This window comes from Cryptotermes secundus, unplaced genomic scaffold (genome assembly GCF_002891405.2).
Source record: "Cryptotermes secundus unplaced genomic scaffold, Csec_1.0 scaffold447, whole genome shotgun sequence".
NCBI classification, from domain to species: Eukaryota; Metazoa; Arthropoda; class Insecta; order Blattodea; family Kalotermitidae; genus Cryptotermes; species Cryptotermes secundus.
Window position 1 is genome coordinate 85,807 of NW_019733325.1, and position 21,039 is coordinate 106,845.

At 40.1% G+C, this 21,039-nt stretch overlaps 1 protein-coding gene across 1 annotated transcript in view; it reads right to left on the reverse strand.

Moving 5' to 3' along the window:
• The window catches only part of LOC111867973 (paired amphipathic helix protein Sin3b), a 98,205-nt gene that overhangs the window by 17,972 nt on the left and 59,194 nt on the right, over nucleotides 1-21,039 (reverse strand). Inside the window, exons 14-20 of the mRNA XM_023858236.2 lie at nucleotides 19,090-19,247; nucleotides 12,696-12,816; nucleotides 12,172-12,315; nucleotides 11,414-11,654; nucleotides 8,593-8,855; nucleotides 4,816-4,999; nucleotides 3,111-3,280 (exon numbers count right to left, since the gene is read on the reverse strand). Of these exons, the coding sequence (XP_023714004.1) occupies nucleotides 3,111-3,280; nucleotides 4,816-4,999; nucleotides 8,593-8,855; nucleotides 11,414-11,654; nucleotides 12,172-12,315; nucleotides 12,696-12,816; nucleotides 19,090-19,247 (1,281 nt within the window). The remainder of the gene's footprint in view (nucleotides 1-3,110; nucleotides 3,281-4,815; nucleotides 5,000-8,592; nucleotides 8,856-11,413; nucleotides 11,655-12,171; nucleotides 12,316-12,695; nucleotides 12,817-19,089; nucleotides 19,248-21,039) is intronic.

A 21,039-nucleotide genomic window follows, 5' to 3' on the forward strand; every position in this document is an offset into this window, starting at 1 on the left:
AGTCCTGCTACATCCAGCGAAAGTTGGAGTCTGGTGTGTTGTAAATGCAAGGACTGTTGGACATGTGTTTCTTTAATGACACAATTAACTGTGAAAGATATGTACAGGCCAATCTTAGGCAATTCTTTCCAAAGTTAAGAGAAGAAGAAAGACTCTAAGGGTGGATTCATCAAGACTCAACTACTGCCCACACTGCATGTATGTCTACGTAGGCTTTGTCCGATGTTTTCAGTACAGTATAATCAGCACTGGTATTTGGCCAGCATGTTCACCTGACCTCAATCCTTCTGATTTTGTTTGAAGGACAAAGTTTACAATGGTAACCCCTGTACAGAAGAACTAAAAGAAAGTATTTATAGGGAAATTGCAAGTATCCTGCAGAACAGCTTAAAAGGGTAAGTCACGACCTCTTCTGCCAGCGTGAGGAATGTCTGAGTGTAGAGAGTCACCATTTTCAACATCTCTTGTGATGTGTGAATTTTAACTACTTCATTCCGAGTGTTTTTGGCCAACAGGTACAATAACTCATCGGAAAAAATTTGTATATGCCTGGCAGCTTGCAATGCAAAGCTGTGAAATGGTCAACCTTTTTGTATTTAAGGTATATGACATTTTGTTCCTGTGATATAATTTTCATAAAATAGACACACAATTCTACAATCAATTCTGGATACTTTGCCAAGATACAAGTTTAAATTAAAAACTAGGATTTAAATTTCAAATCAGCTATGGTCCATAGGTATCACACTTCTGCATTTCCTTGACATAAATTAAATCTTATCAATAAAATTCATGGCATGAACATAGTTTTCACACAAGCATTCCCCTTCACTGGCAATCTCTACAGTCAGTCAAATGCTTCTCCACAACTCACAACTTTCTATTCCTTTCTCCTTCAGCTCCTAGAATGGTGACAGTCTACTTGAGTTTCCTTCTGATTGATAAAGGAGCAATGGTGCTGGAAGTGACATCCTCAGTGTCTGCTCACATGCACAAGCATCAATTCCTTGCCATTGTGAAGATGCAGGGGATAGCACCTGGCATCTCAGAATTCATCTTGGCCTGCTTACAGTGTTTCCACATACAAAATATGAAAGCCAAACAGCAGAAGAGGTGGACTGATATCCTTCACAGGATTGGAACTGCATGAATCTATCAGTGGCATTACATTCTTCACATGGTTTGTACCAAAAGTACAAGAAACGGAAAGTAGGCTAAACAGAAATATTACCTACTGTGTTAATTCTATTTTAAAAACATCACACACAGTCCAAACTTGCCAAAATACACAAGGCGAATGCATCATTCAATACGCTTGCAGAAACTAGAAGTATGAAAAGATGTCAATGTGCATACTGATGTAGGGCAGGCAACAGATTCTGTTCTTGCACATTACAGAACTAACACAATGGATATTATGATGGTAAAAAGAAGATTCACACACAGTCCACCTATATCCTACAATGGTCCTAGAAAAAAAGAAACTGAAAACCATCAAAAACGGATGAACAGATATTACGGAAAACAATATTAATTAAAACTGTAAAAGTCAGGTATAGTATAGCACCTGAACCACAGCAATGTGAATAAAGTGCAGCCTCAATACTATATGAATTTCCAAAATCTGTAAAAATGCTCATTCTAACAGACACTTGTAATATGTAACGGCAAATCTGTCCCCTAACTTCCAATTACATAAAAGTAAAGTTGTCCATGTGCTTAACTAATTAAGTATTATGCAATGAAGATGTATGGGGGAGTGGTGTATAGCTCCACATTTTCTTGAGCTCAACACTAGTTGGAGGTGAGCAGTCAGCTTCGCAACCTGGCCGATAACTTAATTCTATAATCTAATCAAATAAGCATACTTATGCTTACTACTCTATTAATGAAAATACTCCTTTGTAAAATGCGAATAGGGATTACTATTATCTATAATTCCTGCACCTATGTTATACTGGAAGTATAGGTTTCATCTCATATTTATCACAATTATAAATACTGCAACAAGAATTTTATTAATATTGTCATGTGTTGGGTGTATAACGCGACAAATAACTTCACGCCGTGTTGGATATAGCGAATTTATTGCTTATTCGCTCTTACAATCACACAACTTACAGTTTCACAACTACTGCTATCTGCAGTATTACAATTACTTGGCCTGCACATGCTAGACTACAACTGACTGGTTAATAGCTACTCGCTAACTAGCACACTCACCCACTACTAATCATTCACTACTAGTGTTCGGTGCTCCTTATTTAGCATCAGGACAGACGACATAGAAAATAGTTACATGATCGGTACCGCTGTTGTGTGGTGTCGTGTTTACAGACTGCCTAGCAACTGTTGCTGCACGGGTTCCCCTGTTGCGTGACACTGTGTTTACAGAGGCATTGTTGGGCAACGCTGCAGAGTTGTTTATTTCTGCATAGCAACCGCAGCATCCCCCACTACACCACCGCGGGGATGGGGGGGGGGGGTGTTTACCGAGTGTTCCACTGTCACGTCACAATATGTACTCACAAAAAGAAGAAACAATGTTAATTTGCTTGGGTTCAGTATACATTTTATTTTCACTTCTTCAATAATGTGAACTAAGAAAAAGAAGTCAATCCATGCCATCTTCCTATTTTTCTTTTTGATGAGCTGGCAAATTCACAGAGATGTATTACTTTAGAATTCATTTTCAAACCTTAGGCTCTTCTATTGCCATAATCAAGGATTTTTAAAAATCTGAATCTAGCACAAAATGAAACACAGTAATGTCTGACGGGGACAAAACACGTGCCAGTATAATTGTATTCAGAATCAACCAACCTAGGAAAGTGGTGGCTAATGGGGACATCCTGCATGCAAAGGAAAGAAGTCTGCACAGTGCCTCCATAAACTACAGTAAATTTAACAGCACATCGTTACTCTGACGAGAAAATTTATATGACATCACACAGTTAAAATTTAAATTGGGGGTAAGCTCTCAGATTTTGAAAAGCAAACTTTTCCAAGGTAGGAGGGGTGGGTTAATAAGACCTTCACAAAAGCTACTGATTCATAACGCAGGTTACATGACTTCTGAGATTAACTAGCTGCATATCCTCAACATTTACCTGTCTAACTGCATATGTGACAACCTTGTCCAATGTGAAAGCTATGTAGGCATGAATTCCAAACATTTCCCGCAATGTATCCTCATATGCATTGCTGTCCATGTTGCCGTCCAGAACATTCTTCACCATGTCCAAGAATGCTGGATAATAGTCCTCTACTTCAATCTCACCTGCAACAGGCCAACATTCATTGGACCATACTCAAAACTGCACCCCAACCGAGAACATGAACTTTCAGACCCTCAGCTCTCATAATCTATGCAATCAGGGTCAACTCCAAGGCTCTGGTCCTCCCAGGCCAGATATACCAATGGTGAGTGCCCAACCACACCACCTCTGTGGTCTAGTGGTCAGAGTTCCTGGGTTCCATTCCAGGCACTACCACTTCCTCTGACAAGTAGTGGGACTGAAATGGGGTCCACTCAGCCTCTTCAGCATAACTTAGGAGCTACCTGAAGGATATAGTGGCTCCAGTCTAGAAAACCGAAATTAACAGCTGTGGGGATTTGCTGCGCTAACCACGTGACACCCTCTATCCACTAAAGTTGGCACCACTAATTTCTTTTTTATTCGCTTAGTGGGCAGTGGAGTCCAGCTGGGTCTACTCGGCACGGTGGCCACTGATTGGCCTACTGTACCTGCCCCAGGTGATTATGATGATGGAGAATTTGGTGGAATGAAGATTGGCAGGGGAAACCGAAGTACTTGGAGAAAACCTGCCCCCAGCACCACTCTGTCCACCACAAATCCCACTTACCAGACGGGGGATTGAACCCGGTCTGCCACGGTGGGAAGCCAACAACTAACCGCTTGAGCTATGGTGCAAAGTTGGCACTAACTTCGTTGACAAGCGGTGGTTGCTTGGTCGGTATAGTTTGCTTGTGGACTAAAGCCACGGAGTTTGTTTTGTTGTTGAGTGCCCAACCTGAGGCAGCCTCCCTTACACTGTTCTGAGTCCTCATTATTGGGCAACATTTTGTATAGCAAAGCTTGAGTTACATGGAACATATGAACATACTGTCCTCTTGAATCTGAAACTGATATTACACAGTCTTATTACTTTTCTTTGAATATTTATACGTCTGGCAATGTCGGTTACTGACTTCACTTTCAAAGGACAGTGCCCTCTCCAACATGCATCAGCCATATTTTTATAGACATTTTACAGAAATGTAAGCTACCTCAAATCTTGTTGTGAATTTCCCATGTGTGGTCTTTCACAGAATTATAGATGTCATGCCTAATAACTGATTCCATCCCGCACAACACCTCAGAATCTCTACAGGTGTTGCAGTAATCTATCTAAGTTGGCCACCTACTCAGTACACCTACCATAGGAACTTTTATTACAAGAATTTGTCAACAGGTAACAGACCTGGTAATATCAGAGGTCAAGTGATCAACCCCCTTAAAAATAATTCCCTTGAAACCTCTCACTACAACACAAACAATGCAGCTATGACATGTCAATGGGGCCTCAACTAAAGGAAATGGCCTTCTAACTCTATTGTGAAGTAGGCCGCATCACACAATTTTCAATGGAGCAGGAACACATGACTCTATGCAGCTGCCCTTTCAGAGTTACCTTCATTTCATTTAATACCTGTAACAATTTGGGAAATATAGCTTAAAACTCACAGCAACTTTCTGGACACCTGCATATCTAACAAAGCCTTGATTCACTACCATGTCCATATCAACTTACTCTTAGGCTTCAGGCGCAAAGCAACAGCTGTGGACTCCTTGCGCCCCTGCCTCATCTTGGCCTCTTCAGCAGCAAGGGCAACAGCTCGCTCATACATACGAGTAAGACGCTCACAAAGTATCTGGTGCAGACGCAGAAACAGGTACCAATGGTTGTTGCCAAACATCAGGGTGTAACATTCATCCTGGAGCACACAGTAAGTTATATGAGTCTGTTAATGCTACGCATGGCTTTTCAAATGTGAACAAGATTCTCTAGCTGCCTGGAACACACCGACTTCAATATAACGACAAGAGATGTCATACCAAAATAAGTCAATTCCTTATTTCACAAACTACATTCACGTATAAATGAGTTTCTTTCTCACACATTTAAATATCTGACTTGACAAGAGTAACCATAGAACTACCTGCCAAAAATGGCCAGGCAGCTTGCAGATGAATGTCACTGAACCACAGCACTTCCATATTTCACCCTCAAATGACCATAGCTACATAAAGTGTACAAGCCCTTCTTTCCTCTAAACAATAATACATAACTTTATCCCATCTGCTGACAGAAATGCTCCACTAAGATATTAACCAATTAATATCATCAATTCTGGCAGTTTTAATAGAAGTATGGTGAGTGAATTTAATCAGCTCACAGTGTGCAAAACACTTACAACAACTCAGGTCACTATTTTATCTTTCTTTTCAACATCAATATGTCTTTCATGTCTTATTTTGTGCACTCAAAAGAATAAAGGCAGTAAACTGGTTAAAACAGAAATATAAAAAAGTTCTTACATTAAATACCAAGGATATTAAGGAATTAGCCTATTCTTGAATTTATATCCCATATACACAAATCAGATGAATAAGAAAATCACTGTAAGATAAATAGTTAATTTCTCAAAGTTGTATGCAAATTGTATCTGCACTGTTGCATGAGTACAACAGTCAAACCAATACCTTGCACAAGTTTCTTTTGCATGGCATCCACATTGCTCAACCTGCACCAGCAGAAGAATCCGGCACGAACCATGCTCATATTAGAGGCAAAACCTCTGTTTTAGAACTTTCAAGAAACAAACAATTCATATTTATGAACATTGAATGGACTAGTAAATTTCAACTCCCAATTCATTTAATGAACACTCAGCCCCATGATTATGAACATTTTAACAAGTTCAGCCACTTCTGGCCTATTGTACCAGCCCTAGATGATAGGTGAGGGAGATTGTGGAGCAATTGGTGGAATGAAGATTGGCAGGGGAAACCGAAAACTCGGAGAAAACCTGCCCCAGCGCCACTTTGTCCACCACAAATCCCACTTGACCAGACCCACACAGCCAAGCTGGGAAGCCAGCGACTAACCGCTTGAGCTATTCACAAATTTAACAAGACGTCATCCCCCCCCCCAAAAAAACTATGATCATTCAATTTACAAAAAGATTTCAAAGAACCCACTGTCTGTGAGCTGGATTCATTCCTGGACTTCTCACATGCACGAACTCTATAAACTTATAATATAAAAAACAGGCACCTGTGAGAATATACTTTTCCCAAACAGACCATTTTTTTTCTCTCATCAAAATTTATAGAACTACTTTCTTGACAAGCACTTAATTGTACTGCCACATTTACCCAAATGGAAAGGTTACTCCAAATGTAGTATTACCCTACACCAAGAAACATTTCATGAATTGATTTCATAGTTTTTATGAAGGTGTTGAAGACAATAAATATCTAACAATGAGTCAGTTTCCTTTCTGAGGCCATTAGCCTTTTTTCATTTTCATAAATCTCAATTTTCTCACCACTTCTATTGTTTTTTTCCAGCTTCAGTGACTTCACAACTGCCATATTCTTTCCTACATTCAGTGCCAGAATTCCTAATTTCCGCACACTCCCTTCAAACCAGAGCCAACATAAAGGATTTTCTTATTAAATCCTCTATAACTTCTTGATAGATCTGTTGCCACATCTTGATTCAATGGCAAAACAGTTCTATATTGAGCTTACTTCTGCATTTGGCATCTGAACATGGTACTCCTCCATGAGCCAATCAGATCAGATACAGTTGTTTCAAAAGATCCTTAAAAGGCTGAACATGGTACTCCTCCATGAGCCAATCAGATCAGATACAGTTGTTTCAAAAGATCCTTAAAAGGCTTGCTGACTAAAACCTGTAGTTGCAATTCTCCAGGCATGACCGCAAGATCCAATATCCATTGTATAAATCATATAAATCACATAGATCTGACTTCTGGTGTTAGATATCCTTCAAATACATCCAGCAGAGGCATTAGTTGTGTCATCAATACCACTACTTGTCATTACATGCTCTTGTTTTCCAAAACCCACATTTAAGGTAAGAAGGCTTGTCCCTCAGACATATCTTCAATCACGTTTTCACTGCATATACACAATTACCTCTTCAAAATGTGGGAATGGGGCCCCATCTTCCATTCAGGTAAATGTGACAGTATCTCTTTTGACAGTGAATGCCAACACCATACAGAAAGAGACAGATGCAGTATGGGCATGAAAGAGGCATAGTAAGGCAATTTTATCCACATCATTTATGCTAGAGACTCTCTCTGTGGTCTAGTGGTCAGAGTCTCTGCCTACAGTGCCAGAGGTCCTGGGTTCGATTCCCGGCGCTACCAGATTTATTTTTTTAGAAGTAGTGGGTCTGGGAACAGGGTCCACTCTGCCTCATGAGGAGAGCTGAGGACCTATTTCAAAGGAAAAAGTGGCTCTGGTCTAGAAAACAGAAATTAATGGCTGTGGGTATCTGTTGTGCTGACCACATGACACCCTGTATCCTCAAAAGTTTGCACTAACTTCGCTGACAAGCGGCAGTCACTCGGTCGGTATAGCTCACTTGTGGACTACGGGCCACAGAGCATTTATGCTAGGACTGCCAACCATTATGATACTGATGAACTGGGCATGTGTGTGTTATTGCAGACAGAAAATACTACATCCAAAAATACTAAACCTTGAGACTGAAAAATGAACATTAGAATAAACATTTTCTCTCAATAGTACTTGTAAATTTGAGAACTGCACTTGCCCAATATAAAACAAAGGTCCAGCTTGCATCAGAAGACACCATAAACTTTCTGCTGGTGCACTTTCTATAGTACCTCTCTTGTACAGTAATACAGTCACCTAAAGCTTCTTGAGGGACAAGTTTGCAGGTTACTTAATATTATAAGGGACTGGTGTTACATCTGATGTATAGACCCCAAGCTTATCCTTCAGACCACAATCACAAAACTTTGTTTGTAAAACCAATTCAATTTCAAATGAAGTTTCATGGTATGAAGCAAAGAAAATGAAGCATTTGTTCGATGATGCAGCCACATGGGATCTTCTTCCAAGAACTGTTAGTAAAGCATCACCAAACAAAACAGGCTAACTCAGACACGCAGTTCACATTTTCATCAACTATGTTACCTGTTCACAGCTGCTGGATTGTGTGTACAATCATCAAAAAGGCAAAGAGTATTCAAACTGTTTAGTTATTAGAAAGACCCTCTTGGTGAGCTCAGTGTATTACTAAGAAGTGAGGCTTATGCTGAAATTTCATGTCTGTACTGGTCCTGGCATTTTCCCATTGATATATATACACACCAGGAAGATCAATTACATGAAGGCCCTCAACCCAACGGTGAACATATATCTATATTCTTCACAAGGGAGACAATCAGCAGTGATTGTGAGAGATGCCCTATATCAACTTTCCTCTACTGATTTTCTCAGAATGACATATATCACAACTGACCGGATGTGTGGCAACCGCATGGAGAGGAGGCTTGATGTCCCCATCCCCATGCTTGTTCTCTCCTTCTCCACCAGATCCTCCCCCAGTGTCAGGATCCTTCTTGATTGGCATGTCACTTTTCCGGCCTTTTCCATTACCTCCTATCACACCAGCAGAACAGTTTCCATTACCAGGGGCACCAATCGATGTTGTACCAGATGCCGAACCACTTGGATTACCATTGCTAGTAGGGCACCCATCCATGTCAACTTCTTCCTTCTCATCTGTGATGAGAATAGACATGCACCGTATTATTTACTTTTCCTAATCCCATATTATTCAACTGCGAAAAGTCTCAGAACAACTTCTGAACAGCTCATAACACAGTTTCCCTACACATATTTGTACCACATGTACAGTTTTAACTCTTATATCTGGCAACTGGGGCCCATGGTAGCATAGTTCATTGAGGCTCTGAGCTACAAGAAAAAAGTTCTCGGGTTTGATTCCTGACAAGGTCATGAGATTTTTCAATTGATCTAATTCTTCCAGCCACAATATGGGCCTGGAGTCAACTAAGCCTCTACTCTACTCAGTAACGTTCCTGGGAAGTAAAGGGCAGCCAGCATGTAGAATTGACAACATGACTGCCATCTCTGAGCTGACTGTCTAGAAAATGTGCGATCCTCGACGTCTTACAGCCCTGTGGCCTCTGCAGACTGTTACAGGAATAGCTCTGCCTTTTTACCTTTTAAAGCTACTGACAGATGATGAGGAATACATAACTTCTGGAAGAGCAGACGAGGGAATATTCAAATGTGAATACAAACAATTACTCTNTGCACACACACCACTACATGCAATGGCGTGTGATTAAGCCTAACATTACTGCACTTAACAGGCCATCTAAATAAAAAATATTACCATCAAAGTCCATGGCGCCTACAAGAGGCCTTTCCATAAACAAATGTGCATCTATTGTCCATGATAATTTCATTGTAGTCTCATCACATAAACGTGATATGTGAAAACACGATACAGTAGAATACCTATTTAATGTTCCTCAGTACATGGGGTTTCCTCATTTAACAATAAATTTCAATGATCACAAAGTCAATAATCAATGTTAATTTCTTATATTTAAGATCTTCAGTAAGGGTTCAAATCCAAAGCTTCCCCAGTAAACCTTAAGTAGGGGTGGGGCCCTAAAGCACAGGACAGAAACTTTTGTTTAATGCAGCAAGTGCCAAAAGTCACAGGATAGCAGCGTGTAATTTTATTGTCATTGTTGCCACCATCCCCTGCTGGCCTGTAAATGCCCTGACAAGGCAAGCTTGTCTGAATTACTGGAGTCTGGACAGGATACGATACTGGGTGCGAGAAGAATGGGACATTCCATTTCCAAAGTTGTGCAGCCATTCAGAATTCCTCAGTCCATGTTGTCATATATGTACCAGGAATACCTCATGAAAGGCATTACCACCAAATGTGGACAGCGCAGTGTCCAACCACACCTGCTTACTATCGTGACCAGTGGTGTCTACATAGAATTGTCCGTGGCAAGAGACAAGTAACACTGGCTGAAATCACATCGAACTTCAATAAAGTAGGTACCAGACACATATTCAGAAGGTCAATGTATTGTTCTTTAGCTTCCATGGGATATGGGAGCAGAAGACCCACAAGAGTGCCTCTGTTAACATGAAACCATACAGAGTGCCTCACCTGGGCTTGAGGTTTTGTTAATTGGGCCCTGGAGGACTGGCAACATGTGGTCTAGTCCAATAAGCTATGGTACCAGTTGCTTCAGGTGGATGATAGGGTTCGTGGTGCAAACCCCAGCTGTCAACAAGGCAATGTGCAGGCTGCTGGTGGCTACATACTTGTGTGGGGAGTGTTCATGTGGCAAGGGCTGGGTTCGCTGATCCACCTAAACACGTCACTAACTGGTGCTAGCTAGGTTGCACTGCTTGATGACCATTTACAGCCCTTCATGTACCCCCACAAAGATGGGATATTCCAGCAGGACACTGCACCATGTCACTGGACCAAAGCTGTGCAGAACTGGTTTGAGGTGCATTCTGGAGAGTTCTGGTAAATGGTATGGCCACCACGTTCACCCAACATGAACCCAATTGAGCATTTATGGGATGTGGTGAAGTCCATTTGCACCCAAGATCCTGCACCTAGAAATACCAAGGAGCTGTAGGCAGCTGTCCAGACGGCATGGCCCAACAACTCTTCTGAGGTCTTCCATCCACTTGGGGAATTGATGCCACATTGAGCTGCTACATTTCGCTGGGGTAGTGGGGGTCCTGCATGATACTTGGTACCTATCCCATGACGTTGGCAATTGAATGTGATGGTGATTCTTCAAGTGCTAATATAAAAATGAGGGGGGGAGATCAATCCTTGAGGTCAGGAACCATCTACCTAGCATATGTCTCATCCATTACAATGCCTTATGGGGTGACTGAAAGCAACTGTGCAATTTTCATTTAGTACTGTGTCAAATACGACCACCACCTATGGTCTAATGGCCAGAGTTCCTGCTTACAGATCCAGAGGTCCTGGGTTAGATTCCCTGTGCTACCAGGTTTTCTGAGAAGTAGTGGGTCTGGAACAGGGTTTACTCAGCCTCGTGAGGATAACTGAGGAGCTACTTGAATGGAAAAGTAGCAGCTCCGGTCTAGAAAACTGAAATCAATGGCCGTGGGGATTCATTGCGCTGAACATGCGACAACCTCTATCCACTAAAGTTGGCACTAACTTCGCTGACAAGGGGCGGTATAGTTCACTTGTGGACTAAAGCCATGGAGTTTGTACTGTGTCAGATACGAACCTTCCTCTTCACGCTCATCTTCACTTAACTCCTGACGTGGATGGAAGAACAGATCTGGAACAAATTGGCGAAGCAGTTGCTTGATACGTTGCTTGTCTTCTTTATGGATTCCAGTCTGACGTTTTACGTGATGGATAAGCAGATTTGCCGCATCATCTAGTACAGTCTTATCCTTGTAAGGAAGTAGCAAATGAGGCCCCGATGCTACCTCCCCAGACCCCTCTTCTGCCTGTTCATGTCTCTGTAATACAATTATGACCTCTGTGGTTAAACCAAAAATTCCACTGATGTGCATAGAATTCAAGCCCACGTAGGAAAGGCAGTTACTCCATGAACTGAGAATGTCAGCAATGGCCCCAACTTTGAACACACTACTCATACTTAATTGTTTAAAAATATTCCATGTGCATTTAGCAAGGATAAAGATGAAAGTCATGACTTCCTCTTCCTTAGTAATGACAGACTGACAATTTATTACATATATCTCCATTCATTCTAGAATTATATTATTTTTAACTTTCAACACAAATTTAAGTGTGTTGAGAACCCGCACATTAGAAACTTCAAATGATTTCAGTAGGTCATAGCATTTTATGAAGTCATAAACTGAAAATTGGACTGCACATGTATGCAGTTCCACACAGGCTTATGTTAACTGCTTAAAGAATGAAAAGAACTACAAAACCATTTCTTTATTATCTACTTGCCGATAATACTGAGACCCATAAACAAGAAAAATCTAAAATGTCATAACTCACTTCATCATACAGTGTTTCTATTTCGTTGAAGAGAGACTTGGAACGGAGAGCCTTCACATCATTCTGTTTGAAGTTGATGCCCTGGTGGTCCAAGGACTTGAGGTAGTACTTCTCATTTTGCTCCCGCCAGATTTTGTTGAAGCCCTGTAGTACACAGAAGTGTTCCACATTAGCCATTACAGTTATAGGGACAATAACAGGAGCTGGGATAGTGAAGTCGGTATAGTGACTGCCTACAGGCTCGATGACCAAGGAGCCGGAGTTTCAGTCCCGGTAGAGGCAAAAATGTTGTCTTCTTTCAAGTCATCCACACTGGTTCTGGGGCCCACCCAGCCTCCTATCCAATGGGTACCAGGGTCTATTTCTCTGGGGTTGTAAAGAGGCTGGGGCATGAAGCTGACTACTCACCTCCAACTACTTCCTAGGTCAAGAAAATCCACTCCACTATACATCATCACAGCATAGTGCTTAATTGGTTAACCAAAGGGATGCCTTTTCAAGGACATTAATGCCAACACTCTTACCTTCTGTGCCTCTCTCCACTCCTCCTCCTTGGCTTTGAGCCGCCTCAACACAACAGGAACAGCCACAACAGGATTCTTCTTCAGTCCATCAATGATATCCTGTGCTTTATCACCATATATCCTGCACAAAAACCCATAGATCATCAGATAGCAGGTATAGTATATGTTGTACATGAAATATGCCTCAGCAGTTATGTAAAGGATATTTGAATTGTGGGCATATGGAAAGGTAGCAATCATAATACAATATACAATGTAGATCATTTTTCAGTATAATTGATGGGTTATGTGAAGTATTCTTTCATACAAACATTGTTACACTTGAGAAGAAGGCATGTATTCTTTCATACAAACATTGTTACACTTGAGAAGAAGGCATGTAGCCACATATGATTAGCACACAATGGAAAGAGAGGAGACATAGACATAGAGAAGACCTTGCCATTACTGACATGCAGCAGTTTTTCCCTGCTGGCACATCATCGTAAGAAGTTGCAAAAACACTGGATTTTCAGCCACCTTTTCAATCTCACAACTGGATGTTACTTAGTAACTCGAGATGTAGGTAACAAATTCCTACGATTTACACTAACCTTGTCTAGGAGTACTACACTACTATCACAGACAGTGCTGGGTTGGTAAAGTGTCGAAATTATATTTCACAACATGCTAGTTTATCTATAACAAGAGGTTCTGGGAAGAACTAATCATCTATTTTCCTCTCAATACAAATTGTGTATTTGATACAAGTAGGGCAGAGCTACATTTTGTATGCATAAACTTACTAGATGGAGGGATTTAAGAAGTATGCCACTAAGATGCAGGTGGCATAATATTCATACCGTGTTTCATGATGATCAGTTAGGGTATTCAAGTAATATTAAGGTTATTAACTCAACAATATGAAAGGCTGCACTGTTGGTAATTCATGTGGGGCGGGATTTGTGAAGCATGCCATTGAGATGGTCTCAGGTGGCATGATAAGCATACCAGGTTTCATGATGTTCAGTTCCGGAATTTAGGTAATATTAACATTATTACCTCAACAATTTGAGGAGCTGCAGTTTTGGTATTACTGAAGGGATTTGTGAAGTATGCCACTGAGATGGTCTCAGGTGGCTAGATACACATACAAAGTTTCATGATCATTCGCACAAACATTCAAGTAGGATTTCAATTAAATCTGAGAGACTGCAGTGTTGGTATTACTAACGGAAGGGATTTGTGAGGCATGCCACCGAGATGGGTAACATAATACAGACAAGTTTCATTAAGATCAGAACAAGCCTTCAAACGCATATGGTTCAGGACACACAGACACATAGGTAGCAATGTGATCTCAAAAGCCTACTTCTATTTTATAAAAATGAGGAAAGTAGACCAATAAGAGAGCAGAACTTCATGATTCTGTCAACTAATCAATTCCATTAAGAGACAGAGCTGTTTGTTAATTTGATTAATTAATCACAATCCATGTACTAATGAAATACCATACTCAACTTTATGCATGCAGAACAAAGGGGGGGGGGATCCAATTCTTTTCAGATTAATCCTACCACACCTCATAGGAAAGGGGCATGTGGTAGCATAGTTGATTGAGGTACTATGCTACAAGCTGGAAGGTTGCAGGTTTGAGTCCTGATGAGGTGGACTTTTTTTTAATTTACCTAATCCTTCCAGCCACACTATGGGCCTGGGGTTGACTCAGCCTCAAACAGAATTGAGTACCAGGAACCTTCCTGGGGGGTAAAGGGCAGCCGGTGCATAAGGCTAACAACCTTACCACCATCTGTGAGCCAACTGTCTAGAAGATGTGGGAACCTCTACATTTCACAACCCTATGGGCCTCCATGGCCTGTTACAGGCATAGCTTTACCTTTTTTTTTATCTTTTTACATCTCTTGGGAACTTAAATTACTCATTCACAGCTTATAAATTTGTTCAACTTTATAAAAACATGAATCTGCCTTTGTACAGTCAATGAGTTTTGCATTCATCCACAATTTCTCAATGACCAAAATGACTTTTCTTGAGCTCTGATTCCTCCCCAACTTTGATATAGTTGGATAACAGAGATTATGAAGTGATGTGCACTTAAAACAGAAGATTTCAGACAATAGATCTTCCTGCTTGTGGCAAATGGCATCAAGTGTTTTGATGATGTTCCTCTTCATCTCTATGAGATGTACATATCTGTGTGTCTGTGTTTCTGCTATCTTTGCTTTGAATGGTTTCCTGCTACTGCACCAGCTACAGACACCTTGTCCACATGGTAGAGCAAAGCTGACAGATGCTGTCATGTCATGCAGGTCAGGATTTGAACATTACTGAGAATATGTAGTTATCACATCTTGTTGGAAGAAAACAAGATGGCATAGATTTTAATGTAGACAACATAAAATGAAATAGTAATAATGCAGTAAGAAAAACAGCACAGACATACAAAACATTGGCAGATGCATGCAGTCATGATCACCAAAATTTGATCACATTAAGCAAAATTTACCTGGCAGCAGAATCACTTATGCATTCTTCATACAGGAGTATTTATCATTAGCATTCCTCTTCCTACATACACAATTTTATAATATACACACAACATGACCTGGTTATGTATGAAAAATGGAGTCATACAATACATAGTTAAATGGTACTTACTTACTCATGGGGCTGAGCCCTTCTGGAGCCGCAAATTCTGCAGCTACTCAAGAATTTCCCACCATTTTATGGAACCCGAAGGTTCATTACCATGTTCACAAGAGCCCTCCACTGGTCCCTATTCTGAGTCAGATCAATCCAATCCATCCCATCCCATCCTATCTCTCTAAGATCCATTTTAATATTGTCTACCCACCTATGCCTTGGTCTTCCCAGTGGTCTCTTTCCTTTTGGCTTTCCCACCAAAATCCTATACGCATTCGTCTCACCCATTCGTGGTACATGCCCTGCCCACCTCATCCTCCTTGACTTGATCATTCTAATTATACTTGGAGTAAAAGTTACGAAGCTCCTCATTATGCAGTTTTCTCCAAATTCCTGTCACTTCATCTCTCATCAGTCCAAATATTCTCAACACCCTGTTCTCAAACACCCTCAGTCTATGTTCCTTCCTTAGTGTCAGAGACCAAGTTTCACACCCACCAGCAAAATTATAGCTTTGTATATTCAAATTTGTATGTTTTTGGACAGCAGACGAGAAGACAAAAGGTTCTGGAATGAATGGTAACAAGCACTGCCCGAGTTCAAGCTCCTCTTAATTTCCTCCTGAATCAGGTTCCGATGTCTTATCGTTGTTCCCAAATATCTGAACTGTGCTACATTTTCAAAACATCTGTTTCCTACCTTTGTCATGATTTTGCCCTGCATTTTGGTGACGAGACAGCAACAGTTTTCTCTGTCTTTACATCTAGACCAACCTCTTTACTTATGTCAATTAAAGTTTGTGTGTTTTTCTTTATGGTATCTACAATATCACCCAGTAGATTCAAATCATCGGCATAGGCCAACAGCTGATGTGTCCCGTTTAATTTCAGTCCCACCTGGTTTCCCTGGACCTTCCTAATGGCATATTCTAAAGCAAAGTTGAAAAGAAGTGGTGATAAAGCATCTTCTTGTTTTAAACCATCCTGAATAGGAAATTTATCAGACAAATTTTTACCTACACGGACTTTACTATACGTTTCGTTTAAACACATTTTAATCAACCTAACTAGTTCCATGGGTATCCCAAACTCTATCAGAATATTGTACAATACTTCCTTCCTAACCAAAATATAGCCTTTCTTGAAGTCTATGAATAGCTGATGTACTGTCTCATCGTACTCCCATTTTTTTCCTCCAATATCTGATGAATGCAAAATATCTGATCTGTAGCTGATGATCCCCAATAATTTCATCTATATATGGACTTAACCTTGAGAGAAGAATATTGAACAAAATTTTGTATGAAGCTGATAGCAGTGACATCCCCGATAATTACTACAGTCAGTTTTATCACCCTTCTTGTGAACTGGTACAATAATAAACTTCTTCTACTGATCAGGCAATTTTTTCTTATGCCAAATAGAAGTAATTAGATTGTGGATCTTAGAATTTAATATTTCGCCTTCTGCTTGAATAAGTTCTGCTGAAATTTGATCACTACCTGGCGATTTATACCGTTTCAATTTTGCAATAGTAATTTCAACCTCAAAAGGGTATTAACCTTTAACGGGCGAATGTCACATATATGACGCAAGCAGCAACCCGAGTTGGCCGAATGACACATATATGTGACACAGGACACATGCTCTCTCTGGGAGTGCTGACAGTTTGACCTTGGGTTTGAAACCAAAACAAACCTATGTGAAGTCATGTCAGTGGTTCATTCCTTAGCTCTGAACAAAGAAACTGTTTATCACGGTATTGGTTTGGATACTATTTACATTTAGATATGACTGTTTATGACCTGGCCAGCCCAGCTTTGTTTCGAGAACTGATGAGGAAACATTCATCAGTGCTTGCATGTGAGTGCTTCCAGAGCCTTCAAGGAAGTGTGACGCATGCAAGGATTGCTTTTCAGTGGCAAATTATCAGTCAGGAAGTCAGTGTCAGACTGTCTAATATTTCTTTATCAGTTAAAAAGTCAGTGTCAGACATTCATATATTTCTTTGTATATCATTTTTATTTTGTGTCTGGGAAGAGGTATAAACCTACTGAGCCAGTATTACTTTGTGAGTAAAGGCATCTTCACCACTGGGACTTTAGGTATCAGTGTCGGATGGCACTCTTTTCGACTAGTATTATAATTACTTTGCATCACTATTTTGCGAGTATTACCAACAGGTGAGAGTGTCACTTTGTCAGGCAAACATAATTTATTCGATTTTGCTAGAAACTCCCATTCCCCAAGATGATTCTTCAATCTCATAAGTCGAATATCACAGTTAGTGGCAGTTCTCAGGGGAAGGCCAAAGTTATCAGGGGGCCTAACTGAGTTGACTGGAGGTGAAACATTCACAACACTGGTCAACCAAGGGGAAATAAAGACATTGTTGTGTGTTTCGCTAAATAAGAAAAGCAGGAGCACGCTCTTCTATTGTAAAAAGGGTGGTGTCACTCTGTGTGAGGTGGACTGCTTCAAGTAGTGCCACGCACGTCAGAGCGTATCGTAAACTGTGAAGTGATGCAGTTCAAACTCATGTACAGTCTGAACAAAATATTACTGTATATAGTGTGACTATATTTACAACATCACCATGATTCAAGGGTGAAGAAAAAACAACAGGTAAGTCCTTTGGAATTTCATAACATATATATAAAAGATTATATTTTGCATTTCATGACAAAATAATCTCAGTTAATTTTCGTTTGTAAAAATTGCTCTTTTGAGTATATGTAGAAAATTTTATTGTCTTTCAGACTGTTTTTAGTTTGTATTTCTACGTTGCATAGAATGGAAAATATGTATTTTTTTCTGAAAGTTTAAAATGTTAATTAATTAGTCCATACGTTAAAGGTTAACAGCTCAGCTCTATGATTTCTGTCTGCCTAACATCACTGACCCTATGTGCATTTAATAACTGAAAGTAGTAGTTCCTCCACCTGTTCCAAATGTTGTGGGAATCTGCAAGCAGATCACCATTCTCATCCTTCACTAAGTTACTGCTAGGGTGGTAACCCCTCTTAAAGTCATTTATTCCTCTATACAGGTCTCTAATGTTCTTGACCTTACTGTTCACTGCAAGCTCATCAATTTTGTCTTTCATATATTCCCTCTTTTTGTTCCCGAAATGCCTGCTGGTTTCACGTCTTATATTGTTCAGATTATCCCTATTTAACTTGCCTGGATCCTGTAACCACTGCAATTTGGCCGGCTTTCTTTGTCTAATAATTTTGAGCATCCTTCATCGAACTATGGCGTATGTTTCTTTGGTTCATAATAACCTAGACCCTATTTGGTAGACATTTTTACATTCTAATAGATTTCCAAGCTTTATTACCATCCACCTCAGTTTCCAAGTATCTCCAAAGCCGCAAACCTATTTGAGATTTCAACACAATACTGCTCTTTACCCTATACCTCATTTAATTTCTTAAGACTGAACCTCTCCATACGATCTCTGTGTGTTGACTGTTTGCTCACTGCCAGTCTTTCCCTAAGTCTTGCCACCACCAGGTAGTGGTCAGTATCACAATCTGCTGCCCTGAATGATGGGACATCAAGTATACTTGAGTGCCTTCTCCTATCTATCAAAATAACATAGTGAAACGGTAACTTAACAAAATGATTACAGAAGAGCCAATGAACAAATGAGACACACAGTGTGAGGTAACATATTAAGGTCAACTAACAACCAGCAGCTGCATGTGGATGCATGTGTGCACATGCCATTTCTTTCAGAAGTGTCCTACCTCCGTAATGCCCGTTGGTGGATGGTTGGGGAGCAGCCACCCAAACAGTCATCCAGATGGAACTTTGCCACTTCTTCAGGAGAGAGTCTTGAAAGTTTCTTATGCACTCCCTCCAGGACCCGAATTGTGGCTGCGTTAGTCTCTATAACCACATCCAACTGTAATAATGAAGATACCGTCAGTGACATGACATCAACTATTTCAAACAAATGACTTTCAAAGATGTGAGTTCAATTTGAAATTTCTTGTGAACTCTGGGCATCGGCCTGGAGTATACAAAAGTATCATGTGTAGATATCTGTGAAAATATTAATTTCTTCATTTACTCAACCAGAAATCTGTGGTCTGTATTGGACCACCACTTTATAGTAAACTCTGAACATGGTTAGAGGTATGTAACATGTCCATCTTATATTCACACATATAAATGATGTTTAAGACATTGAATTCTTTATAAAATCTGAACTATAAAATGATACTTTCAGACCATATTAGCCAATCAGCTGTCCCCTCATTCAAAGGTTAAGTTAAATTCAAATATTTAATTTAAATTTTTTGAATTTGACACAATAAAATGTCCACTAAACAATGTCAAGAAAAAAATATACAACTAAAAAAATAATTCCCATTCTCCATCCCACACCCAGAGAGATATACAGTAATTAAGACCTTTAAACAAATAAAAACTGAAATTAAGATAAGTCAAATGCACAATTCAACAAAATCATATTTCAATATACTTCAAAAGACTGAAACTTCAATTATACAATCATCAAAAGCAAATTCTATGTCCTGTATGAACCTATACAACCTATGTGGCAACATAAAGGATGAAGTTAAATGCTAGGCATGTGACTCTCAAATCCTCAAGATTAACAAGACAGAAATATACAAATATACACAGAGTTTTTCAGTCTTCACATAAGTGCTTTTGCTTTTCATAGTAACAGACAAATTACCCAATCAGGATCAGAATGGCTGGCTATGCTAACATGAATCAATCTGTTCATAAAACCTGTCTCTTGCTCCCTTTTTCTGCTTTTAAATACAATGATATAAGGACGTGCTTCACTAAGAAAGGATCTGATATAGAGTGGTAAAACAGCGCACTTTAGAGCAATGTGAACACGTGGTCAATGTTATAAATTGTGATCACAGGAAAAAAATTCATCTAGCAGACAAAATTGAAAGTTATGTCTCAATTCTTAAAATTTTTGTCTCAAACTGAAGAAGTCATTCAGGGGAAATACCACAGGAGGAGGAGAAGACATTCAAGACAACCAAATTTCAGCTGTTATATATACTGCAGCAAGCAGACTTGTCACTAGGTAATGGCTCATACACATGCAGCGAAGGAAGATATCACGCAACAATAGGAGGGGTGTGGCAACAAGTGTTTTGTATGCGGTCTACTCCGAGGCTGTATCATGTGATCAACCAGGTTCAGTCAGTCTCAGAGGAGTTGGTTGGTGAGTTGGTGAGTGCAATGAATTGCAGTGCAGCACAGCAGAGTGAAGCTGAGTACAGTGAAGTGCAGTGAGTTGGCTGGTGAGCAATTAGAACACTGCTGCAGTTTAACTGTTGTGAGCTGCTGCTGTCAGAAGCTGGCAGATAAGGCACAGGTGTCTGCCATTGGAAGCCGTCACCAGGCAATGACTGGTGAAGACAAAGCAGACTGAAGACACAGTGTGTGCTGTAATGAATTGTAGTGCATGAATCAGCTAAAGCGCTATAGTTACTTGTAGCTACAATCAGAAAGAGGTCCATAGATCCAGTTACAAATCCAAACCCTGCCTATACTCACTCATACACATGAAAATATTAAAAAGGGGGATGAATTTGGTTTATTATGCTGAAGATGCGCTCAGTTTCAAGATAACTGATCCAACAACTGCCATTCTCGTTACTGTTCAAGACAGAAGGACACCAAAAGACATATAAACAATTCTC